The sequence below is a fragment of the Styela clava genome, chromosome 6 (assembly GCF_964204865.1).
Source record: "Styela clava chromosome 6, kaStyClav1.hap1.2, whole genome shotgun sequence".
Classification (NCBI taxonomy): Eukaryota; Metazoa; Chordata; class Ascidiacea; order Stolidobranchia; family Styelidae; genus Styela; species Styela clava.
The window spans coordinates 23,383,343-23,410,300 of record NC_135255.1 but is presented as its reverse complement, the minus strand read 5'-3'; the positions used below and the strand labels follow the sequence as shown (position 1 = coordinate 23,410,300).

At 39.0% G+C, this 26,958-nt stretch overlaps 1 protein-coding gene across 2 annotated transcripts; it reads left to right on the top strand.

Annotated features, from left to right (window-relative positions):
- Window positions 1–4,590: 4,590 nt before the first annotated feature.
- LOC144424307 (uncharacterized) lies at window positions 4,591–25,009 on the top strand. 2 transcript variants are annotated; one of them, XM_078113484.1, is made up of 15 exons: window positions 4,591–8,008; window positions 8,444–8,729; window positions 9,293–9,406; window positions 10,496–10,594; window positions 11,008–11,225; window positions 11,708–11,949; window positions 12,331–13,184; window positions 13,688–13,871; window positions 14,428–14,661; window positions 16,193–16,845; window positions 17,378–17,488; window positions 18,601–18,718; window positions 19,832–20,001; window positions 20,847–21,080; window positions 22,118–25,009. In XM_078113484.1, exons 1-15 carry the CDS (start codon window positions 4,659–4,661, stop codon window positions 22,751–22,753), a joined length of 7,503 nt encoding a protein of 2,500 aa, XP_077969610.1. In that variant the 5' UTR covers window positions 4,591–4,658; the 3' UTR covers window positions 22,754–25,009. The 2 variants fall into 2 exon arrangements, with proteins under 2 accessions (XP_077969610.1, XP_077969608.1); XM_078113482.1 differs by having other exon boundaries at window positions 14,425–14,661; window positions 22,118–24,345.
- The last annotated feature ends 1,949 nt before the right edge of the window (window positions 25,010–26,958 follow it).

The following is a 26,958-nucleotide window of genomic DNA, read 5'->3' as shown; positions in this document are numbered from 1 at the left end:
TTGATCGTCTGCTGACGCCGTTGCAGTGCACAACGGCCTTATTCAATAATGCAGGCGACTCGATTTACCTGGCGTATTTCAGAAGAAAAGCAAATTTTGAAAGATTTATTCTCGTTTTTAATTCACGTATATATTAAATGATATGTAAATCTAATTTTAGCTTTTGTTTTACGTGAATTATTTAGCTTAGTTAGAGCTTGGATTCAAGGAGGCATGTGGTTGTAGGTTTATATTTGTGAATGTAGGAATACTGACAGTAGAGTTAAGCCTTCATTTTGGTTTTTAGCTGTATTAGAATTTAAGTACATTTGCGGAGATACGCTTTGTGGTGTTATTGGAAGAGGGTATTTATATGCAACAGTAACAACATTGCGGTCGAAAATATATTTAGGAATGTAGGAATAATGACAGAATAGTTCGTTAATTAGTTGGTTTTTGTGGTATTATAATTATCGAAGCACGGTTAGTTACGTAGCTACCCACGGTACTACGCGTTGTTATTAAAGGCTGCAATATTCTGTATGGTTTTAAGACGTTAGCAAATCAATTTTTTTGAAATAAGAAATAGCATTGTATGTTCGTAAATTTGACGATCGTTACCCTAGCTCAACGCATTTCAATTAAAATGGACACACTGCTTTTTTATTTCTAACTGAAATGTTTATGAAATCATAGTTTAGCTTGGCGAGCGGAATGTTGCTTTACTATGCAACTGCATATCATGGTCATCGCACTTTACTGTCGTCACGGGTTTCTAGTCATACAGTATTTGAATTTGAGCATGCATCTGAATTTCATATTGTTGTTTTTTGAGTAAATAGTTATTGCGACAAAACATCGCATTGACTGTTGATCAAATATAATTTGTCACGGTTTAACAGTTTTAAATTGTGTAGATGTATAGAAGTGCACTGTGTTCTTTCAAAATTGTATTTTATTTTGTAACATATAATTTTAGTTTCAATTAGCGATATTATCCGAATAATACACTCCCTTATACCAGGGGTTCTCAAACATTCGGTGTTATGAAAACCACGAAGAGCTTAGCAATTATTTACGGAGCCCCCACAATAAATTTATGAAAATAAAACAAAATACACATTATTACTTACGGCTACAACCTCTTAATGAATACTTACTTGTTGCTTACTATTTAGGGTCCATAGTAGACGGTTGTATTATTCGGATGAAACAGTTTCACGTGTTCCTGTTACTAAGTCAACAGTTTGTTTGCAGTTGGTATGAGATAAATGCAGCGGAATTCCATTTTAATACAAATGCGTAATAAAGCTAACAATTTAATCTGATAAGCGAGATATTCGTTGTCCAACGTGGCCAATTACAAACCTCTGAGTTATGTAACTAACAATGAGCAAGGAATATGTCAGACTACACATGATTACAAATTACAATCTATTTTCATTGTAATTTTGAAATAATTTGGACCCTTTCGACCGATTACATTTCCAAAGCGTTTAGATCTGCATAACAATCCATACCTGCCTTTACGTCGTTATCAGTTACGTGTAATTGAGGGTTGAGAAAAAGCGCCTGTTAGTTAAGAATATTGCGACAGACGTTTCACAAAACACAATACTGCACAGGTGCATGTTGCCTGACTGCAGGGGTCGTGGCTCAGGAATTTTTAAAAGAGGGGGTTTCTGAAATTTCTAATTGCCGGGTTAGACCGTAACAGCCAGCTGGTCCGACCGAAGGCCGGAAAATGTGGGTTTTCTATAGGCTTGAGGCTTTTTTTTTTACATTTCTAAAGTGCATTATCATAATATAAAGGGTGACCGTACATTTGAACCCATGTACATTTGAACCCATGCGTATATCCACGGGTTCAATCTATATGCGGGTGCTAAAACCCATGGGTTAGGGTTAGTATGGGTTTAACTATCCGTGAAACAAAAAAAATTCCATAGGTGCAATAGCAAACAGGTGCAATTGTCATGGGTTAAAATGTACGTGGTTTCAAATGTAATGGAACCAATATAAAGGTCAACTTGCATCAAAAGAGAGAGATCCCATGGCTACGCCTATTTTACATCAAGTTGTGTAAAGGGACTGAGACCTATGGACAGGTGGTATATTCACTTCGCTAATACAGACAGTCCCCGAACTTGTAACTAAAATTGGAATAAAATTATGGCCTAACCCCAATCTGGTACACATACTACAGGAGTACCCGATATTGATTGTAATATAAAATTCTGAATTACCAAAGTAATAGGATATTGTAGTATATTCTTATTTGGCAAATAATCCTTGCAGATACGCGCTCTGCTTGAAGGGGGTCGGCGCGATCGGATTAGGATGTTAAAAAGATTTGTTAATTCTTGCGCCAATGATCAGCAAGTACTAACGCTAGCGCGTGCATGAATGATTGACACATATTAATAGAAAACGTGCCGTTTATAGACTGACGTTAATATATATTCTAGCTTTAGGCTAATTGTGCATTATTACTGCGTAATCGTTGCTATAGCAACCACACGTTCAATTAATTATGATGGAACTATACAGCTTAAGAAGCGTTGGGCGTGAATGACGTTTTCAATTGTAACATAACGTGAGATCGATCTGAAAGCGTTAAAAATATAAATGATCAATTCAGTGCCACGCTGAAGTTTGTCTGTGTAGACCAGTGGTCCCTAAAGTTGATTAAACAGGAGCGAAAATTAGAAGCGGAGGGATATTCGCGCCCGCAAGGGGTCCGACCCGCTACTTATAATTGATATACCGATATATTTAAATTCTTACAAATATACACGCGCTTAAACTGTTATAATGATGTAACAATTGGCGGTATCTAGAACGAAAATACATGAGGTGTTAAACTATTTCACTTTCGAGTTCAGCGGACCATATTAGATCGTTACATTGGCCGAGGTTTTGGAACCACTGGTGTAGACGTTTGAAACGCTAGCTATTGCTCCTCACTAGTTGTGCATAACGTTCTGCATTAAATTCGGTTAAAAAAACTGTAATGCGCTCAGGGCAACTGATGGCGGGGATATAAAGACGTATTGAATGAAGTAAAAAAAATATTAAAATAAAACAAACTTTGTTAAGATATATTAAGAACTGAATTCACGAATCACGGCAACATTGAAATTGTAACAGGGCTTTACAAACACTGCATTACCAACAAGGTAGGCTTTGTTGCAACTAGTCGCTATAAAGTGAGGCCCCTCTCCCTCCCTACCTTGCAATGAATCGCGCTTTACAACGATGGTTCCCGAAATTGTAGGCCGTAAAATAACAAACTGACTTCACAACAACATTGAAATTGTAACAGGACGTTATGAACACAACCGCGTATTACTATAAATAATCCAATGGCATTATTGTGGGGGCCATTTACCATTATATAACTCGCGTTAGAACAACCTAACCCGTTGCCAAATATCCATTTACGGAGGCTTAGCATTAAATCAAGGCTTTGATTTTGAAAACGGAAAGTTGATTGATCATTTTTTGTTGATATCATTTTTTAATTATTCATTATCCACTCGCATTTAGAACTTGTAATACGACGTTGCTGTTGAAATTAACAATTTTTAAAGCGCAAATATTATCAAACTTTTTTGTCGTAATTGATGTTAATGAAGTGAAATGGTTTTCCAATGCGTCGTAAGTTTGGGCATATATCGCTGTAGGTGACCGTACATTTGAACCCACGTACATTTGAACCCATGTGTATATCCACGGGTTCAATCTATATGCGGGTGCTAAAACCCATGGGTTAGGGTTAGTATGAGTTCAACTATCCGAAAAACAAAAAAAAATTCCATAGGTGCAATAGCATACAGATGCAATTGTCATGGGTTCAAATGTACGTGGGTTCAAATGTAATGGAACCATCGCTGTAATATTTACGGCTCGGCTTAGTTGTGGATGTCGCTGTTAAACCAGTAAAATGATTAATGTGGTTTGTTTCGTCTTCACCAAAAACAAATACATCACATTTCCGAGGTAATACAACAGTCAGATGAAACGTTTCAAGATACAATATGACGAAAGGTTCGATGCAAGACTTGTGAATAACCTATTTTATAGGTCTATCAATACACAAACAAAACAGTGTTGCGTGAACGACGTCATTGCAGGCTATGTCTATGACGTCACAAACCATGTCGTTGTTGCAGACGTTACCGCTATCGGCTTGTCATCAACAGCGTCTCCCTTATTCAGATTTATGTAAGCCCAGTTAATTTTAATAAAATTTCGATAGGAAGAAGAAGCATTATTTATATAATGAGTCCGATGTGTTTGATCCAATAATTAGGCCAAATATTCAAATTATCTAGCGTTATTCACATATCCATCTCTCCTTAGGGAAAGTCAACCAGTCTCTCCCAGGGTGAGTCTCTCCTCCGGACAGTTATTTTCTATAATAATGGGAAGTAGTTCGTTTATATGGGGAGTAGTTATCATTTCTATTAAAACAACAATCTTGCATCAAGATCAATATGAATGAAAGCTATTTATAGTTTAGTATAATTGTGCATTAAGGGCTGCATATCATACTCTGCATACCTTACCTCCTGTTTAATATTGTATTCATAACTCATTCTCAGATGTTTAGTTAATATTTGTATGTAAAATTAAAAATGTTTCCGGATTTATTGTGTAGTTGGATAAGATAAGCCATGGGAGATAGCAATCAGCAACCAACCAGTGATGATATGCGGCAATATGTCGCTGGATCAAGTGGAATGGATGCTTTGATGTCAGCAATCGAATTTCAAAGAAGAAATTTACATAGTTCACCATTGACTGAGGGGGCCGATGGGAAGTTAGATAGAAGACTATATGCTAATTCTGCGTATAATATGATGGGGAGTTCGCAGGCTCGTGCTGGTGTTTCTGAAAACATTCAACTACAAGGAGACATAGATAGTGAAAGACTGCGTGCAGCGCAATCCCAAGCTGCGGCACTGTACTCTAGTCATTTCTCTACAAATCAGATGCCAGCGGGGGTTGCCAGTCCCATGTGGGGGATAAACCCAATGCTAATGCCTTTTATCTTGCCTGGCCTGAGGCCTGGTCTTGCTACACCTACGCAGGCTAGTTTATTGTCCCAGGCAACTCAGCAATGGCCTTCAAAAAATGAGGAGACACATCGAGTTGATGATGACCCTTCACAAACAATGAAATGCAGCTATTGTGCCGCTGCATTTTCAAGTCCAATTGAACTGCATGCCCATGTTATACAGAAACACGGAGGTATGCCTTATCATCCCACAGGAAGGCAACATGATAGAGACATTTCCATACCAAATGATTCAGCCTCAAGCAGGCTTCCTGATGCAGGCGAATCATCTCGAAATACCGACCCGTCTATCCTACCTGCTGCCTATCCAGGACTGACTTATCTTCCACACTCAGGACTGACCCCAACAACAGATAAACTGCCTAGTGTACATGAAGCTGCTGCAAAAGCAATGAGATACCCCGGCCCTAATGCCCTTAACCCATATCTGGGGCTTTCGGGATACCAGCAATTATTAGCTGCTAACTCTACCGGGATGTTACCATCTATGGTGCCTGGTACAACTTGGAGTCCTTCACTAGCTGCTCTAGGATACCCGTACACCCAAGCAAATTTAATGTCAAGGTTACCCTATTTACCCCAACTCGGACCAAATCCTTTGTTGCGGATGCCGTTAGGTATGGATGCCAGTTCTGCGCCTAATGTTCAGCCCCAACCAAGAGAAACTTTAGGACCAAAACCAGACGCTGCTTCTATGGTAGACCCAAGGCCCCAGAGTGGGAACTTTTTGTCTAATAAGGAAAGTCTGCAAAGGAGGTTATCTGCCCCCATAATGCGGTCAACTGGGTCACCTTCAAGACTACCATTGAGAGGGGATGGGATCCGGGGCCTGGAGGTTAATAATGGGGGTCCATCCTACCCCAGTTTTTCACATAGGACTCGTTTACCCCCTCAATTAATAGCTCCATCTGTGGATGCTAACAAGCCAAGCCGTGGACCAAAAGGACGAATTGATTCGAAATCGATTGAGCAGCACATCTCAAAACTCATTTCTCATAATGAGAAGATTTTACACAGTCCGACTCTCGATAAAGTAAAACCTCGGAGAGTTTTCCGAAGAAACAGTTTAGATCCCGCTTCACTGTCTTCGACCCCCCCTCATAACCAACTAATTGCAACCCATAATCCTCTCACTGCCACTCTTTCTGCACCAAGGTCGTTAGATCCAAAGTACAGCAAACCGTTGATGGATAACGGTTCTCAAAACTCTGATAGAACAAACTTTTTAATGGTTCCATCTAGACTTGCCGACCCAAATCCCCCTCAAAGTATCAGCGAAGAATCACAAAGCTCGAGGCCTTTTGTAACAGTTCTTCCCGATCCTAGGCGAGATCCACATGCACGCCGGTATATTCCCAACGTTCCAGGAGATGTACCATCGCGACCTCCATCCGAAGCCCAAAGTAATATTAATATGGCATCAGCACCAACTATGCAACAACCCAATGTAACCCAAAGGCATTCATTCAGACCAAAAGATGTTCCATTGCGATGCCCAGACTGTGGAGCACAGTTTTCCAAACACGATACGTTCGACATTCACAGAAAATGTTATTGCCAGAAGATACCGACTGTACCATCCACAAATTCATCAGCAATGATGAGACAAAGTGTGATTCAACATACTGGTATCCAGCCGGGAGACGCGAGTCCGCAACCGCAAACTTCAACAGTGCCGGAATTAAAGGTCACACCACCTGAAATGTATTCAGAGCCGTTTGTGAATCGCCATCTTGAATCAGGAAATGTGAAAAATGAAGAAATCGCTTCTATGATAAGATCAAAAATTCTTGAAAATCCAATGCGATTTGTTCATAGAGATATTCATAGGACAAGAAGCGCAGACGCTGCTCTGCAAATGTCTCGTAAACTGGATATAAGTCATGTTAATCCATCTCCTAGCATTCCTGTGGTGTCTAAGAGCTTTTTATCCCCTTCTAAACAAGATGCAAATGATTTAAATGACACACAACCTATCACCAATAATAAAAGTTCCATTCCAACAGACAAACTTCCACCAAAGAAGAAACAACTTCAGTTAATGAGAAGCAGCAGTTCTAGCAAAAGCCATTTAGATGCAAGAAGATCACCGACCACAAATGACCTTTCACCTTTAGCAGTGACCTCCGACGCTTCCCCTATATCACAAGGAAGTAAAACACCAGAGGCGTCTCCTGAACGCCCACCAGAAGGGATTTTGAATACCAAGACAGAGACTTCAATGTTGCAACAAAAACTTATACCTCCAACAAATCTAACATTCTCAACGACATCAAGCAGAAAAAGTTTACCCCCCTGGATTCCCTTGGAAAGGGACGAAAAAATTGACGTAGAAATTGGGTCACTTGGTCCTGCACCCACTATATATTTACCAGAAACTACTCAGGGTGCGGTAGCTGCCACCACGCCCACTAGTTCCTCGTTACTCCCAAGTCCTACTGGGACAAAGTCCCCAACATCCCCGCGATCTCCAACTCGAAAATTATCCCCTGGAAGAGGCTCTCGGTCCCCATCTCGCTCCCCAACATCATCGAATCTTGAAGCCACGATTCCTCGAAGCAATTATAAACTTCTTCTCCACCAGCTTAGTCTCAGGAACATGCAAGACATGGGCTACCTGTCAGAAGCGTATCATCATTCTAAAGATAAAAACTTAAAACGCAATATCGCGTCTCTCTTGTGGGCGACATCTACTGGCTCAAATCCAATTGAGGGGGGAGGAAGCCCTAAAAAATCAAGACCTTTCCAAGTGGATGGTCCAAAGATGGAAGAACTTTATCCTGGGAAAGCTTCTCTAGCAAGAAGGTTGTCTCCAAACTCAGAATCTCGATCCAAGTCTCTTCTAACTCCAGGAAAAGTTCCTCTAACGCAGTCTCGAAGTCGTCCATATGAAAGTAGTCTCGATGTTCGCCCAAGCATTACAAGGAGTCACAGTGCTGGATACAGGTACTTGATTCAAATTTTTTGTTTTTCCTCAAAAATGTTATAGTACGTTTTATATAAAAATTATTCTTAAAGCAATGTCTCCAGCACTCACTAAGAATTGTAGAAGTCTCATCTCTGATCAAAATTACAGTTAACCACTAAAATGAGCGCGCACTTCCTATATTTTTCTAACGTTTATAAATTTGAACTCATTAATTATGATATTTTACACACCTTTCACTCATTCCGAACTGGACTTGGTACGAAAAGCCAACATTATGTAAGGAATAGCTATTTTTGAAGGGTTAAAATTATATTTATTTAACATTAAGTGGGACACTTGAAGTTTTATTACGTCCATTTCCAATGCATTCCAGCAATCCGCCACATCTGTATCGTATCATCCCATTTGTATCTTTTACCAGAACAAAACAAGGTTTATTTTTTTCTATACAGTTCTGATGTGAACAACAATATCAAACAATTTCTGCAAAACAAGAGTCGTAACCAACAGCAATCCTCCCCAGGAAATTCCCCTCAACAAACAAAGGGCCACAAACCTCTGACAAGAACAAATGCGAACGCAAGGTTTCTTCTCAAATCACCAACAGGTCAAGTAGCATCTGATGAGGTTAAAGGAAGGGATTCATCGCTTAAAGGTCGAGACCCGCTCCAAATGAGGAAATCTCTTGGTAGAATTGGACAAAGCTCTTTAGATGGTACTGGAACCCAGAGGTTAAAGGTGAATATAATTAAAAGTCAAAGATAAGATTTTTAACATATGATACCAAAATTGTCAGTGCTCCTCAACGCTAAACCAGGGCTGCGCAAAATATTTTTGTTGGGCCATATAACCAACTTCAGACATCTAGCTGGCTCAAACAGAAAATTTTGTTTTTCCATGAATAAGACAAGACAGATCAAAACATTCTTACAATGCAACATTTTTTTTATTTAATATTGTGGTGGGACATTTGAAATTTTAAGTTCTTATATAGTTTGTTACCATCGGCTTCAAAAAATCTGAGTGTTGAATGACTTGGTGAGCTGGTTGCGGCACGCGGTTCGCATGTTGCACACTCACGAACTAGATAAATACCATCGCATCATTAAAATTCAAGTTCTTGCATAGTTTGTTAACATCAGTTTTGACAGAAATCGTAGCAACCCTCAACATATACTGTTGGATTACGGTCTAATGAGGAAAATTTGATCCACTTGAACAGCTCTGCGGGCCAGGTTGCTCTCATCTCTTTCATTAAAGTTTCTTGACATTCTTATCAACTTCATGTCATATATTCTTAGGAGACCCTTGCATTGAAAAGAGCTGCGTCATACAATGCTGACTCATCAGTTGATTACCAGACCAAGAGACAGAGGTTGATACCGATTTCTACAGCTCAGGCCATTACAACATCGGTGAGTTATGATATTTTTTTTTAACCCAAACTCAGAGATTCAGCATTTTTGAACCTCACAAGGAACAGAGGTCATACCCCTTAGTAGTGCGTGTACCCAGTGATGTGTCTTTTTTGCTGCCCGGGTGAGTTTTTAATATTGATACCCCTTATTCCTAACTTCTGAAATTATTTGGGGTGTTTAACAAATCATAGATGGTGTTGTATGCATGAGAATAAATGAATTAAAGATCAAGTAAGAGTATAATGTCTGTATTATTGCTTATCGGTTTTAATTGGTAAGTATGTTGATAGGTATATTTCTCTCTGTCTGTTAGATGCACGCAATATCTCACGAAAGCTAGATTGAATCTGCTCCAGATTTTGCATGTGCATTCATCATATGTCGTACCAGAAGCCTATTGATTTTGGATGAATTAGGTCGTATAATTAGCGAGTTATTAATTAATCAGGGATGGAACACAAGGTGTCACTATGGAGTAAGAGCGCTGTTTTGGGGGATCCCCTAACTTTCGATCGATAAGTCTTTGATCTATTACCGATTCTCGTTATTATTTGAATCATCAAACTAAGCTACAAAGTCAACCCTATATTTGCTGCCCGGGCAGCTGGCCCTTTTGTCCCCTCTAGACTTGCCCCTGTGTGTACCCTGCATCAGTCTATCGCCTATACCTTATTTTGATTCTCGTTTTAGTATTATTATAAGCAAGGTGGGCCATGTAAATATTTACCTATTTTATTTTACATCAAATAAATTCTATTTTTGGAGCAAATTCTAAGAATACTGAGATTGATATGTTTTATCATATTTAACCAATATGTCACTGATGTTTTATGATCAGGGGTGCATATAAGCCGAACCCTAAAAGCTGTCCTAAAACGGGATTTTTATGAAAATTCGCATAAATAATCTGACCCTACAAATCATAACACATACTTAGGGAGTACCATAATAGGAAATGAAGAAAATTACCAATGCTATAGCGAATACAAAGCAAAATCCCCCCCCCCCCCCCCATCAAAATGGGAAATTTTTCCCTCTCTCTCGTGTACTCTCCACATCTAAATATTGTGAATGTAAATTGTTCAGCGTTCTGCTATTCCATCTCCATTGATGACGTCTCGCCTGACTGATCACGATTCAAAGGTAAATTTAGCAGAAAAAGGAGAAACATCAGCTTCGCAATCGGTTTGTATTTACTTAATATTATTTTGTACTCCCGCAGTATGTGTACCAGGTTGAGGCGTAATTTTTTTCTGATTTTCCTTATTTTTTAGCTCTATTATGATAACGAGTTCGGGACTGCCTGTGTTAGCCACGTGAACTAACCCCCTGTTCATAGGTTTCAATTCCTTTACACAACTTTATGTAAAGTAGTCGAACAAAATTAGTTACCTCCATATTGGTACACATACTTCTGGAGCGTCTATCATTTTTGTCCAACGTTTTGAACCTCAGGCATTAAAGTATTCAATTTATTTAAGTGGTCTGATTTCATAGAGCAAGGCTCTTGAATCACTGATGTATGTTCCTAAAGCTTGATATATGTGTAATTTTCTCCTGTGGTCACGCTGTATTCACAACTTTTCTATACTTTCCAGGTATCTCCAAGCAATCCAGTACAATTCAACCTTTTCCCTCACCTGAATCCGCGATTCAGTTTTGAGCCTCATCCAACATTTTGCTCTTTGGTCAGCCCTCAACCAATGTACGTAGAATTACAGCAATCCACTCTCTCCATGTACAGTCAATGGGCTGTCAGTCAACCTATGCTGCTTCCAGAAGGAATGACAGTCATGGATTTATTTAAGAACTACAGGTATGGAAGTTTCGTTATGTAAGGGAGTTTCAGAAAATGAACCTGGACTCGAATACCAATGCAAATATCCGCCAAACTCTGAGTCCTACACACACTATTGTTGTTCCTTGTGTGTCTGGTTCCCGTGGTCGCAACGTGATTTGATTTTCAATTTTGAATGATGACTGGACATACCTTGTGATTTACGTAACATTTTTTTTGTTCTGTGTTTCAAAAAAGGTTATTTACTTGAGAAATAATTTTACAAGAAATATATTTGTGTATTGAGACAAAATTGAAATTAATTTGTACATCTTCACTATTTTAGCACATTTTTTGGAATGTTTTTGGTGATTTTACACAATTTATCACTGTTTTTCCATGTAACCCTATATATATTGCAACTAATTATCTGGCCACAATCTCAAGCAGCTTCTGCGCCACAAGCAGGTTGGAAACTGTCTCTTTATTTTTACTAACCAGCATTTGTATTTCCTTTTCAGAGTTCTTAAAGGTCTTTCTCCTTACATCTCATATCCAAGTTTATTCATTTCTGCGTCTGAAAAGAAAGAACTACTGAAAGTTACTGATACAAAGGAATATGAAGCACAAGAAAAAAAGAAAGAGGAATCCAAAATGGAGACAAAATCTGGTGTCGATAAAGAAAAGACTGAAACAGGGGAAAATATTGCATGTCTCGAAAAGGAGGGTTCTAAAACATCAGCAGGGGAGGACAAAATGAAAAGTAAGGAAGCTTATGAAATTAGTTTTGTTTGTTTTAAATTTGTGATATCTCAATGCAAGATCTTGGGAGTAAAAAAATAAAAGCATGTTTCTGTACACACATAGCAGTTCTTCGTAGTTTGAAACGTGTTTTAGACCCTCAAACTCTTGAAAACACACGTTTTTCGGCATTCGCCAGACCAGCTTGCTGTTTTAATCTAACTTGGCAAATAGGAATTTCAGACCTCCCCTTCCCCCCCCTTTAAAAATTTCTCGCTACGCCCCTGCTGGCACATAAAGTAGAAGGAGACGTAGTCAGTCTCAGTGGAGTAAACTAGTGATAGTGCTCAACAAGACTCTTGAATTACTCAGAATTATAAATTATCTTTTTTCAATATCACAGAATGGATCTTCTCTAAAATGCTGGCAACCCCGACTCAACAAGAGAAAACATGTTTCACATCCTGTCACAACAAACCTTCAATGTCAAAAGGATTTCGGAAATTATCGTCGGCTTTGAAACTGAACGAACATAAAAAATCGAAACTCGAAGCGAGCGCAGAAACAACAGAATCTTCTAAAAAGTTTCCGAAACTCCCTCCCCCCAAAGTTGTTATCCACCCCCCCTCGCCAAGCACTTCGTCATCAAGCGATTCTAATGTTGAGAATGACACGCCCACAAGTTCGAAAACCAATGAAATCACAGCGCTCGAAGTTTCTGATTGTGACTCTGATGATGATGCAATTAAGTCTAACCAATCAAATCATTTTTTAAGTTTCAAGAAGGGGGTGTCTTTAAATAACTCTATGGCGCCCTCTTCTTTCGTACCAAATTCAGTTCCGCTAGAGAAAAATTCTCTGTCCGAGTCGAATGAACAAAATTATGACATCACAAAAAAATCTACAGAACAATTATGTAATAATAATGGTGAAGTAGAAGACATCGACAGGTCATCTCCTCAAATGACCTTGAACTTGTCTGAAGGTCGTTTATCTCCCTGTCGTAAAAACATTGACAATCATTCAGATTTTGAGAATCGAAACAGGCTCTCAGATCAAAGTCATGAAAGCGCTGGAAACAGTGTGGATGGGGGTATCAAAGGTCAAAGTTCAGAAGGGGGTAGAGATGACACAACAAAAAGAAAAAACAAGAAAGTTCGTAAAAGTCGCAGAGAAAGGAATGCTATGTCGCCAAGATTACTGAAGCGCGGTAACGGTCCCAACTCTCCTTCAAGCGTATTCGAGGATCCGAGTTTGGTAAGTTTTCTTACGTTTGAGTAAGTCTCTGTACAAGTACTGTTATGCTTGAAACTGGAGGCGGATTCTGGAGTTGAAATTCATTTTGAATTTTGAGTTCTAGTGTGAAACTCATTTGTTCAATGTCAGTAGGAGAGTTAGCTGACCTAGTGGATAAATCAGGGTGAGGTCATATGACTCTCGCCCACTCGCACTGAGTAAAAATACGTTATGTTTTTGCTCGTCACTGCGTTGAATCTTCCGTCAGTTTGCCCTGTGCCTTTATTACTGGGAGGCTGAGCAATAGTCGCATTCTTGTCTCTTGCATTTTCTATGGTGGCGCTCTGGTTGTCAGAAAAGACATTTTTTTGTATCCCTGCTAGATATCTGAAGTTGACCCACTGACAAAAAAATTTCACACCACTGGTCTAGATCCTGATGGGAAGGAAAACTGTGAAATAAAATAAAATGCACATGTTATGATTTATTCACAAATACGTTATAAATCTCAAAATTTTTCACAGGCTGTTCACCCAACTGGGGCGTGTCGTGGGGCTTCAGAAGACCAGTCTACTACATGTGCGTTATGCAGTATGAAGGCAGGAGGGGGAAAATGTAGTGGAACCGACCATTCTAATGCAACGGGGAGTGAAGGGAGCGATGAAATGAGAGAAGATGATAATGAACGAGTGAATGATCCTACCAGTGGTGAGTTCCAGAAGAATTCAGGCCAAACCAATACTATCGACTTTCTGAGCGAATAGCATGACCATACCACCGAACTTGGTGTATTTTCATTTCATTCCTGGGAAAAAAAAACTGATAAAACACTCTTATACACTCAGGAATCCAGCTAACCGTTAGGAATAGGGAAAGCTGATTATATGGTCCCAATTGCAATTTGAATGACCTACTCTGAAAAGGGCAGATTTGATTTTCACGAAAGCTACACAAAACACAAAAAAAACTGCCAACCAAGAGCAATATTTAATGTAAAGACTTGTTCATTGAATGGTTCCTGATGACTAAGATCCAAATATAAAATGATAATGAAGGAAAGAGCACTTTCCAAATGGGGAAGACTAACTTTAGTGAATATGGCTCCAACCTTCATTAGAAAACTAGCTCAAAATGCAGCTTTACCTTTGTAATTATCAGAATTGAAATTATTTCACATTCCTACATTTGTCTTTTGTCCACACCCCTGAGTTTATTAAAGCTGTATTTTATACATTCATTTACTATCTCTTTCATTTCACAGTAGATACACCTGTTAAACAATCGCCTGGCTCTCCGTTACCAAAACCTCTTCAGGATCGTCCATCTACCCCTCTAAGATCCCACACACCACCTAGTGGCAGAGTACGAACTCCGACCTCAACTCGCCCGAGAACTCCAGTTCCTCTAACAGTCTCAGTGCCAAAAAGAAATCGTGATCGTTCTGCGTCAAAATCCTCAAACCAACCACTGACTCCAGGAATATTGGACAAAGCTAGAGGTTTGTGCCGAATTTTTTTTTTTTGGGGGGAGGGGGGGGAAGCAGGGTGCGAATTTTTCGGGAAGGGGAGGAGGGAGGACGCTTGAGGTGTAATATTTTGTAGGATTGGATAGGGTTTACATATCTATCCTGGAGGAGAGGAAAGCCGATAAGATGATTTAATCATATGCCGAATCTCGACCTCTAGTACGGTTAACAGCCGACCAGCAATTACGTCAATCACCCTTCTTTGTACTACTTACTATGAGAATTTGCCTTAAGTTCAGTGACTTGTACTTCATTCTGAAATATAGAAGACTAGTTTTCATTGTGTCTATCAATTGTATTTCTTTGTTCTATGCCAGCGTTTCTCAAACGGACAAGATAAACTCGAACAAATATATTTATCCTAAGTAGCTTCATGTCCCCTAAAAAATGTCCACGCCCTCCTTCTCGGGCGCACCCTCGTTTGAGAACTAGGATAGGATTTACGTATTTATCCCGGGGAGAGGAAAGCCGATATGACGGCTTAATCATATGGCGAACCACGGCCTCCCGTCCGGTTACTTCTGCATGAACCGTCCTATTGAACTGTTGAACAGTTGTGTATATACATTTTTTTAATCAATGATTTCTATATTCTACATGACCTATTCGATCGCACTTCAGAACCGTTGTGATTTAAAATTCTGAAATTAGTTATATTTATGCCACACAAAATGACTATTTGTAAGTAATGTAACTCAATGCAATTACCTGGTTTAGTGATCTCTTAATCCGTTGCCCAAACCTGTAGATACATTTTATTCTTTTTTCTCTCTTCATATTATCCTCGTGTACAAATTCGTCCCCAGCCTTTATGAACCATGCATCAGCACAGTGCCGGTACCGTCCAACTCAGCTTGCAATATGGTGCTCCAGTCACTTAGACGTTACCGTATTTGTGCCGTAGTTGTCATGGTTATCTGCCAGTCGGCGTTCGGAGTCGTTTGCTTAGTGAGTCCGGAAATATCCGGTCTTTTTAAACATATTTCTGCCAATGTTAGTATTTTGGCGTCCGACTCCTCACTTTAGTACTGTATTTAGTTCGATTTTTGTTCTTGTATAACCCAATGTTAGACTATTCATAGGTGTCGTTGCTCGATAACCAATGCTGGTTTATCGCGTCCCCTTTCACCCTGAAATGCATTATTTTCCTCTCTTTTCTTATCTCGTTCTGTATGTACAGTGTGTATTTCTTGGTGATAAAATAAATTACTGATTACTGATTACCAGTCCAGGAAGCATGGACTTGATGGTGGAAGAAGCCGTAACCGACCAGCGGTTACGTGAACCACCCAACGACGGTGAGGAGTCCAGCAATCCTCGCGCACATTATTATCCCCGCATGGGATTCGAACCAGCGAACCCACGATGGGTAATCAGAGATGCGGTGGTGAGCGTATTCCTATCGCTTAGCACGATGTGCCACACCGCCGAGCCAACAACTGATCTATGTTTTCATTTCAGTCATCCTTTGCACAAGTACTGAATTAAATGTTATTTTTTCCAGGTAAAGGCATGACTCAACACTGGGTGACATCCACAGACTTCCAAACAATTCAGCCAAAGAGTCCGATTCAAGTAGAAACCGGCGACGAAAAACCAAAACAAAACTCAGAAACAAAAAATGATAAACTACCTCCCTCAAAAAGTAGATCATTTTCAACACCAGAATATTTCACCGCTATGCCACCGAATAAAAACCCAGTTTTGGAACTAAATTTGCCGCCAAAGACGCCTGAACCGTCAACGTCCTCCACTGCTGCTCCTAACGGCGGTATTCAAGCCTTAGCGGCAGTCGTTTCTGGGGTCATGAGGTCAGCCGCAATCCAATCAAAAAAGAAAACAAAAAGCTCGAAGCACGGAATGACGGAACTATTATCACATAGTCGACCTTTGATCCCGACCTCTGAACTTAACGGTTCAGCGACATCTAATCATGCACGTCTGACAGAAAAACTCAAAAATTTCGAAAATGAAGAGAATTCCGAAAAAAGGCCGCTTGGAGACAATTCTCTTGGGTCTTTAGCTTCATTAACTGCCGGAGTTGGTTCCAATGTGTTAGCTAAGCAAGGGAAGCCGAGCTTACGTCATTTGTCTCTCTCCATGAGAGAATCAGAACTGTTTCTCAACAAAGCTAATGAAACTCCGCTAACCACTCCAGTGAGTTATAATTCATGTTTTTTAATGTTTTATACTAGCGATATGCTACCTGCAATCCACAAGGAAAAATGGGGGCTCCCGAAGTATGCGAACCAAGATGGCGGACATCGGAATGTAATATGTGTACTAGGTTAGGGTTAGGCCATAATTTTAGGTATAAATACTACGGGAGGCTCTTGGCTAGTCTTCGAACTGATAATAGGACTAAAATAAGGAAAATTGGAAAAAAATTATGGCCTAACCCTCACCTGTTACCCATGTTACGTTCCGATGTCCGCCATCTTGGTTCGCATACTTCGGGAGCACCGAAAAATGTGCGGCCCATGAAATAAGTTTTCAGTTTAGTTTCCATAATTTTCATCGATATTTTGTAACGAAAATTTATATTCAAAAACTATAGTTCTAAGCATGTGCAAGTCGCTGAATGAAACACTAAGATGGTCCTGATCTGGCCAGTGGGAAATCATGTAAAGTAATTAGATTATAAACTGAAAATTTCTTTACGTCAAAAAATGTTATTATAATTTTCCAGATTGAAGCTGAATCAGATGGATCAAGACAAGAGGTTAAAGGTCAAGATGAGGTCATAGGTCGAGGCGAAGATCATGAGTTTGATGAAGGACAACATAGTGATGGAGGAAAGGTATGAATGATAGGATAGGATTTTCATATTTATTCTGGGGGGAGACGTAAGCCCATGAGACGGCTTTATCATAGGACCACTACTGCTTATTGCGGGTTACCAATCCATGTCATGTATGGAAATACAGGGTGTCGAAGGGAGTATCGACCTCCGACCGACCCCCGTTGTATTTAAAAAAAATATTCGACTATTCGGTATTCGTAAAAAATATTCGAACTATTCGACTCGAAAAAAAATTCGATTTTGCCCACCCCTAAGCGCGACCACAGCTCATCGCGGGTTGCCAATCCATGTCGGGTATGGAAATACAGGGTGTCCAAAAATTAATGAATCATTTGATTAGCAATTTTTTTCATTCATTTTGAGCCACCCTGTGGTTAATCAGTTGTTTCAAATGTGAAGTAGTATCATTTCAAATAATATGCCGAATTCATATTAATTTTAATGCTGGGGATTTAATTTTGTGGTTATCGAAATCAAACTTTTACAGATGATAAAAAAATGTCTTCACATTACTGATTTCTCAACAGAAAGTTAATGTAGTCTAGGGTTCTCAAACATTTTAAACCTTTTAAGAATTTGTCAAGTCTTGCTTAAATATAGGTAAATAGGGGCTCCCGAAGTATGCGAACCAAGATGGCGGACATCGGAATGTAATATGTGTACTACGTTAGGGTTAGGCCATAATTTTAGGTATAAATACTACGGGAGGCTCTTGGCTAGTCTTCGAACTGATAATAGGACTAAAATAAGGAAAATTGGAAAGAAATTATCGCCTAACCCTAACCTGTTACCCATGTTACGTTCCGATGTACGCCATCTTGGTTCGCATACTTCGGGAGCACCGAAAAATAACCAAAATAAGACTGGAAAGATCAAATCTCACAAATATTTTTATTAGCTTCACGCCCCACTGTTTGAGAACTATTTGCTTTCTTGCATGTGCATAAGTTTTTTCCGTTTTCCGAAGTTGAAGCTGATTCTAAAAAATCGTTGTCAACCCGGTTAGGCCACGAGATGCATTCTTTTTCAAATAACTTGAGAATGGGAGTCGAGTGTGAATTTGTCTCGTCCACATTTTTTATTCTGACCTTTGAACCCATCTTTTACAGGAAGACAGTTCTGAACTTGATGGAGAATCTTCTTCAAACCCTCGTCCGCATAAATGTTTAGAATGCAAAGTTGCTTTTCGTATCGCTGGACATCTCGCCAAACATTTACGTTCAAAAGGTAAAAAATTTTAAACACACGTGTTATAGTTTGTGTAACAAACTGCCTATTCTTCGTTCCATGTTTGTTGTATTTGTACCTCCGCCCTGTTTCACAAGGATTTTTAAATAAGAGTGACTGTGACAAACTATACTTAACCGATGTTACTGGATTCCCATATCACTCGGATGCATAAAAAAGAATTCAAGAGCAGAATCTCTTTTCACACAATTCAAGTGTTGCAAAGGGTTGCACTAAATAGCTTGGCGGGCCAGGTGGTGGGCCGCTTGTTGCACACCCCTGACTTGAAGAATGTGACACATTCCTTGTTCTGTTGGATCTGTATGTAACCTGTGGCACTAGGATGCTAATTATAGTCTTCAAATCTCATGGCGAACCAGAAAATATTCAGTTCTTCCTACATTTATTAGCTTAAAGGCCGGTATACACGACAGCATTATAACTCACCGCACCGCGACTCTGCACACTGTGCGGTATGCGCAAAACCGTGACGTCAGACCTGTCTTCCGTACGTATCGGTACCGTACCCTATGGAACCATAATTTAATATTCAATGTTCAGTTAAAATATGGTAAAAAAATCGAATAGGTGAAAGCTGAACGATTTGGAATAACCGTCAACGATAAGAACACACTTGCCAACACAAAGTAACCCGCATTTTATACCGTTACCGTACCAATGTACCGTTATCATACCGGTACTAGTGATATTACATACCGCACGGTAACCGGTAGCCCTAGTGGGACTAAACTTCTATCGTTATAAAAGCAACTCGAAAACGATGAAATAGCACAAAACTTTCGCTTGTTACATGAAATACAACCAGTTGTCTCAGAAAACCACCAGAACGAGCAGAGCAAGACTGTCAGTACGGTGAACTGCGGTCAGGAAACGCTACTCGAGCGTTCGCCAACTCAGATAAACGCAGCGCAACGAAACGCAGTCCACCGCAGACGAATAACATAAAACAAACCAAAAAAAAACGCTGCGGTGACTTCGCACACTGTCGTGTATCCCGGCCTTAAAGACAGAGCCTTGTTCAGAGCGGAAAATAAAAAACCCAATTCAAAACTTTATGAGAAATTAATTCCAAATAATGACTTTTTGTCCTAGGCCACATCATCGCTATGCAGAAGAAAACTTTGAATCGTTTGAAACAACAAAAACTGACGAACATCACAGGATACGAGGGAACGACTGGAGGTCAAGGAAACAATTTATCTGGTTCAATGCTCATCACTAGTGGCAGCCCAGAGCATGCACAAAATCACAACCAAGATGAGGTATGTATCATAAAATGAGAAATTCCTGAGAACTACAAAAATACATTTACCGTATTTCTTAGCGAATATGTCTACTCTGCAAATAAGATGAAGCCTATTTTTCGCACTGAAAAATAGGGGAATTTCCATATAGCCCTCCAATTGGACGATACTGAAAAATTGTTTCTCTGTTGATCAGTTATAAGCACTATTATGTATCGATAATTTTATATGGTTATAACCAGGTCATGTTTGTTTGTTTCAGGTAGAATAATACTCAAAGCGGTAATTCTTAACAAAAAACGGTGATTTCAAATATTTTGAACAACCCATTAACTGAAACGTTGAAATAACCTATGAATAATATGGTGTGATAAGTACTGCGCTGTATGTCCATGGGTTAGTTAACAGCTGTGTTTTCCAGTCTGTTGTCCTTTTTTTCTGTATCTGCAAAACGGAAAGGTTATAAATCAATCACTATATCTGTGGTAGCCGTTTTCTTTTTGAAGTGCTGATCCGAGGCATAAACAGGGAATGCTTCATTGCACCGGCCATGTTTTCAGATTGAATAAAAAAAATAACAGCTGGCAGTACAAAGTCAATGAAATAATCTTGATTGGCATACGCTTTGGCAATACATTATAAAATATATCAACCCATATATGAAGCTTACGCAAATAAGCAAATAATAAATGTTTGAAATCCCAGAAAAAATAAAATAAGCATACCTGCCCAATAAGACGAACCCCCAAAATCAGGTCAAAAAATTGGGTCCAGAAAAGCGACTTAACCGTGAAATACAGTATGTTCTGCAGCAAGACTTTTGAATCACTCAAAATTTTAAACTTGTCTTTGCGTTTTTGCAGCTTTTAAACCAACTCGGAGATGGAGCAGAGACCCTCGCTCGTGCGCAAGTGAGAGCTTTGTTTGAGGGGAATGAAGAGTATGCTGAGATTGCTACTGAGGCAGAACCAATGGTTGAGGGCGGGATTTCAGATGAAGAGGCGGAGTTTTCAACATTGGGTGCAACGTCATTGGCTGGAGGATCTGATCCGCGACCGTTTAAATGTATAGCATGCAAAGTTGCTTTCAGATTTCAGGTTGGTTATAAGTTGGTTATCTGTGGTTTTCAGGGTCATTTATTTTTATTCATGAGGAGATTTAAGCTGATAACACTGAATAACCATATGGTGAACCATGACTTCTCATCCGGTAGCCAGGCCATGTCAGGTATAGGACCAGTTATTTGTTTCAGATGCACAAACTTGATGGTAGAGGAAGCCATAACCGACCAGCGGTTACGTGAACCACCCTACTGCGACGAGGAGTTCAGCAATCCTTTCGCACATAATTATTCTCCATGATATTCGAACATGCAAGTTTCCTTTTGATATGCATGTAGTTGAATTGAAGCTGCAACCAACAAGCGATGAAAGATTATGTGATGAGACAGAATGATCGGATAGTGTGTGTACCAAGTTAGGATTAGGATAAATTTCATTCCAATTTTTCTCATTTTGGTTCTATTACAAGTTCATGGACTGTCTGTGTTAGCCAAGTGATTATCCCCCTGCCCACAGGTTTCAGTCCCTCTACTCCAGTGTTGGGCAACCTTTTTCCAGTGATGGACCGGTAAAACCTGACCAAAATTCGAGCGGAACACTTTATACAAATGAACTAATCTAATGTAATAAATTATGTTGACAATACATTCAAAAACAAAAATAATACTATTCACGTACCGTATTTCTTACGTTAAACCCACTTCGATCTTTCATTTTTGTAATTGCCATTTTAAAAACCCAACCTCACATAAAGAGAACAATGGCATTGTACATTTTCATGTCACCTTTCTGCAAACCGGTAGTGACCGGTGGTTGCCGAACACTGCTCTACACAACTTGATGTAAAGTAGAGGACAAAATTAGTTACCTCCATACCGGCACGCATACCTCCAGAGCGGCGATTTTATATTGAAAGGTGTTGTTAAAAGAAATAATCACCCAATAATTTCCTGCTAAATTTGAAAAGATTTATGATACACCAAAGAATCTCTTTTGGCACACACTGATCTATTCTCTAATATATTATTTTCTATCAAAATATGAAATTGAAGTTTTTTCTTTTCATTATCCAGGGGCATTTGGACCGCCATTTTAGATCAAATATGCATTTATTGGCCGTCGGTCATTTTGAACGAGGTAAAGAACCAGAACAAGGCCAAGAAGACGCAATTTGCGATGACCATGATTCCAATTTTACTCAAGAGACTAACGAGCACGAGAAAATGTCAAATAATTATTCTGAGGAACTCCTTGAGGAAACTGACAGAATTTTGACATTTGTTCAAAGGCCTTCAAATTCTGTCGAAGTTTCAGAAAAAAATGTGCAATTTTTTAATTCAAGAAGTGACCAAAATCACGATAATAACAATAATTTCAATGAAAAAATGGTTTACGATTATAATGATTTATCATTGGGCGGTAAACCTGTCAATCAAACAATGATGGACTGTGATTTGCCAGACAAGCCGCCAATCAAAGTAAACTGTGTTTCAAAACTAACAAAAGAGCCAATCAATGGACTCACATCACATGCCCCGCCTACCATAAAAACCTCAAGTTCGGATTCGCTGAAGAACATGTCAATCAAACGACAAAGTCCTGTACTCCAATCAAATTCAAAGTCATTGTTTGAAACCCCGCCTCCTTTACCAGATGTGCCACTCCCATCAACCTCCCCAGTTCATAATAGGACCCAATTAACATGCTAGCACCACCAAGTGGTAAATTATTGAGTACGATACAACTCACCCCTATATAACCTTTCTCCTGTTATTACCCCCTAGTCATGAAATAATCAACCCTAACCCCGAAGTAAGCTGACACCAAATTAAGTTGTTGAAATTTAAATACAATAGCCAAACCACCATTTGGGTACCTGTGGAAGTTTTCCCTGGGGTTTCCCCAATCCCAATGTTGAGAATTCTTGGCGAATGGAACACCAGAAATTACCAAATATAGGATTTGGTGTTCGGCTCCGCTACAACACCGCGTTGTTGATATGTTTTTTCATCAACTTTTTGCCAAAGAATTTTTTTTCATGCCAAATTGATTTTTTAGGAAATAATTTTAGATAAAATTTTCTAATATAAGAGAATTTTTCAAATTTTTACTCCTAATGTTTTTGGAACAGGTTTTGATCTGGAGCTCCTGAAGTATGTGCACCAAGATGGCACACAACCTGAACATAGTATGTGTACCAGGTTAGGGTTTTCAAGTTGTGCGCCATCTTGGTACACATAAATTTGGGAGCGCCTTAGATTTGGTCTTTCTATTTGCTTCGACAGTTCTTTGGTGAGCAGTGTCACTATGGGGATTCCCCAATTACAGTTTTTCAAAATTTATCCCCCTGGGGGAAATGTTTGTAAAGTTATTCCATTACAAGATAAATATAAAAATTGTTGTTTAATTCGTTAAATATTCTCTATGATTATTACATATGCAGGCAAAATTAACAGAATTAATCACATTCTTTCTGAATTTAAAGTTGAATTCTATGAGGAATAAATGCGAAAATCATGAGCTTTTCCAAACACTTAAGTTTGCATCCCTAAACCTTTTTTTACAAATCTGGACCTTTTTTGAGGGGGGGGGGTCCTTTCGCTTGTCGAAGGCCTTGGTTAGAGGTAAAGTGGGGGGGAAACCTCGCATAAAAAAACTAGATCAATTTTCTCAGGCTATTGTCAAAAATTTTGTAATGGTACGATATTTTGCCAAATTTTTATAAAGAAAACTTATAAAATATGGAAATAGTGCATCAAAAAATTATGCCCTTTTGCCACTGAAGGTTCAAAATTTGGGTCTTTATTATGTTTATTTTTTTTTTATACTTATTTTCATAAATAGATGAAATGAATGTATATTATTGTGATGTATGTATATGGTTTTTTTTTATTTCCGATGTAATAATGCAGTTCAATTAATTTGTAAGTTCCATAAAGAATTCTATCTCTTTTTCGAATGAAATATGTTATTTTTTGAATTTTATTTGTGACCAATAATTGTGAAAAATGCCATTTTTTTGTTCTTATTTTATGTTTTCATATACTCTATAATTGTCTATTAGAGATTTTTCGTTTTCACTCCATATCGGTGAAATTAGCGGCCCGTTACAGCTGTGGAGCTAAATTATGTTGACGTCACTGGGTAAAGATCTCCTACTCGAATCCCATGCCGACCCCATCACTCCAGCTGTAGTTATAATATGACAAGGGAATATTCCGGTTGTGCTTATTCAGAGCCTTGTTTAGAGTGGAGATTAACCCCCCCCCCCCCCATAAAAAGGTGTTTTCAGATTGGGAGTTCCCCATACTTTTTCCCACTTTCCTAGTTTGGGTTAGACGTACCCCCCTCCCCTCTCACTTCAGGCCGTTTCTGCCTTTTACGGTTTGGTATTGTGACGTCACAACACCTCAGGATATAAAATCCAATTAATGATTTACGAAAAGATGATGTCATCATATATGAATGCACCGTCATAATACGTAAGTGTAACGTAATAATACAAAACCTGTGCGTCATATTACTCATTATGTATTGAAGTTTTAAAGCAAGTACAATAATAGGTGCTGCCGAAGTATGCGCACCAAGATGGCGCACAACCTGAATACAGTATGTGCAACAGGTTAAGGTTCAGGTTGTGCGCCATCTTGCTGCACATACTGACAGAGCACCCAATAATATATGAAAAATATTTAAGCCAAGTATGTCGTTTCTCCAACTCCCCTGAAAACTCCACTGAGAAGCAAAAGGCTACCACAAGGAGGTAAAAATCGACTTTCATTGGATTTGTGATTATCTTCTTTAATTAAACGATTTTTGAAGCAAAAATTCCGACTTTTCCCGTTATTTTCAAAATTTTTCTAAGGCCTAACTATTTTTTTTTTCTATCATGGATTTTATATCAAAGTGGCAAAATGTTATTTTTTCTCTTTAAAGCAGTCATTATTAAAAAGGTGCAAATCTAACGTTTCGTGTTTAATTTTTTTTTTGGGGGGGGGGGGGGATTTAACCTGATAGGTAGGGGACCCGAGAGACTTGTGTCCCCCAGAAAATAATAAAAATACGAAGTCTTTAATGCAATTTGGTGGTATTTGCAGTAAGACATAGAGATATACACGTCTTTCCATAAAAAATCGCTAAAAACGCGTGGGATTGCATTTTGTTAAAATCGCCGATTGTTTTTTGTTAGCGCGATGTTCTGTTTATGCTGTAAACATCGGCCTGTTTAGAAGTCGTTGCTCGAAAATTTACCAATTTTTGAAACCTCCTGGCCTCAATTTAGACTGCTTGGAAATCCCCCCCCCCCCCCCCCCCCTCTTGAAAATTCATTGCTACGGCCCTGGTTTGGCTTCTAAACTACGCTGTTTCAACCCATAATCACCCCAACTTTACCCGGAGTGTTTAAAATTGGGCAGGAAATGCCGAACTAGAAAAAATTTATTGCGCCCAAAACCATCAGTACCTCGCGTATCATTGTTTACTTATACACGGCCTTCTTCAGAACGAGGAATTGAAGTAAGACAACTAATGTAAATCGCCAAAGGTTCCCAAAATGCTCAATACTGATCCCCCGAGCTATTCGTTTACTCATTGAAATTATGACTTTAATAATTTTGTCAGCAATGAAGCAATAACGGCATTAGTAAAATTTGGTTTCATTACATTTGAACCTACGACAATTGCACCTGCATACTATTGCACCTATGGAAATTTTTTTTACGGATATTTGAACCCATACTAACCCTAACCCATGGGTTTTAGCACCCACATATAGATTGAACCCGCGGATATACACATGGGTTCAAATGTACGGTCACCATAAAATTTGACAACAGTAGCTTTGAAATGTGGCAACAAGGCGGTACTACAGATATGACATTGTCTATAAGTTCCAATAGATAATTTTCATAAATTTGAGTCAACCTGTCATGTCCGCACGGCCGAATGTCCAATATATTCTCTCTCAATGTTACGTTCATTTCAACAGATTAGATCATTCTATGACTAATATAAAAACCCTAAGTTATTATATAAAAATTACTTTTAGGAAATTGATTGATATTTTGCAACGTACAGACGAACGCGTGTACCTTCATTGGGGGACTCCGTGAATATTAGTCAGGCTCCATAACACCAAAAGTTTGAAAACTTATGGGTTAGACCAGGGGTGTGCAACCTTTATTGCAGGAGGGCCAGATACAAGTTACTGGGTAAGGCCGCGCTTTTGCTACGTTTTCTTAGCATTGTGTATTTTGCAACAGGATTCTGCTATCGTTACTAATAATATGGTAGTGGCACGGTACTGGTAAAGTATAAGCTTTGCGGTGCAAAGAGATTGGAAATGCTCACACGTACCAGATTACCTAATCTAAAAATTTGCTTCGCCATTCAAATTTGGTTACTTATCCCGGGACGCACAATTTTTTCTTGCGGGCCGCATTTTGCACACCTCTGGGTTAGACAATGATTTTCAACCTTTTTAAACACTTTCTATACTGCGAAATGTTTGCGGAACACCAACCAAAAAGTTAGTTGTTGTTTCCAACCATCAATCCGTCCTACTATTAGGGCCGAGCAATTCCAATCGAATAGTAAATTATTCGAATCGGTCCAGAGCAAAATTTCGAATAGCCGTTATCTTGTTTTTTACTTTCTGCCAATGGTCGAAATGAATTACTCGCTTTTTTTATTGTAGCTATATTTTTTAATGCAATTTTGACATATGACTATTTTCTGTAGTGAGTTATTGATAAAATTAGCGTTTTGTTATTGTGTGTGACCGCTCCGCAATTGGTCCTAGTAAGCATTCTATGCTTTCAGTGATTCATTTGTTGACATGGACCGACCATTTACAATAAAAAAAGGGTGCTACCAAAGTATGCGAACCAAGATGGCGGACATCGGAACGTAACAG

Coding starts and splice junctions, on each gene's coding strand:
- LOC144424307 (XM_078113482.1), top strand. CDS start 4,659: ATGGGAGATAGCAATCAGCAACCAACCAGTGATGATATGCGGCAATAT. Junction 10,595..11,007: donor AAACATCAGCTTCGCAATCG/GTTTGTATTTAC, acceptor TATACTTTCCAG/GTATCTCCAAGCAATCCAGT. Junction 13,872..14,424: donor AGTGAATGATCCTACCAGTG/GTGAGTTCCAGA, acceptor TTCATTTCACAG/TAGATACACCTGTTAAACAA.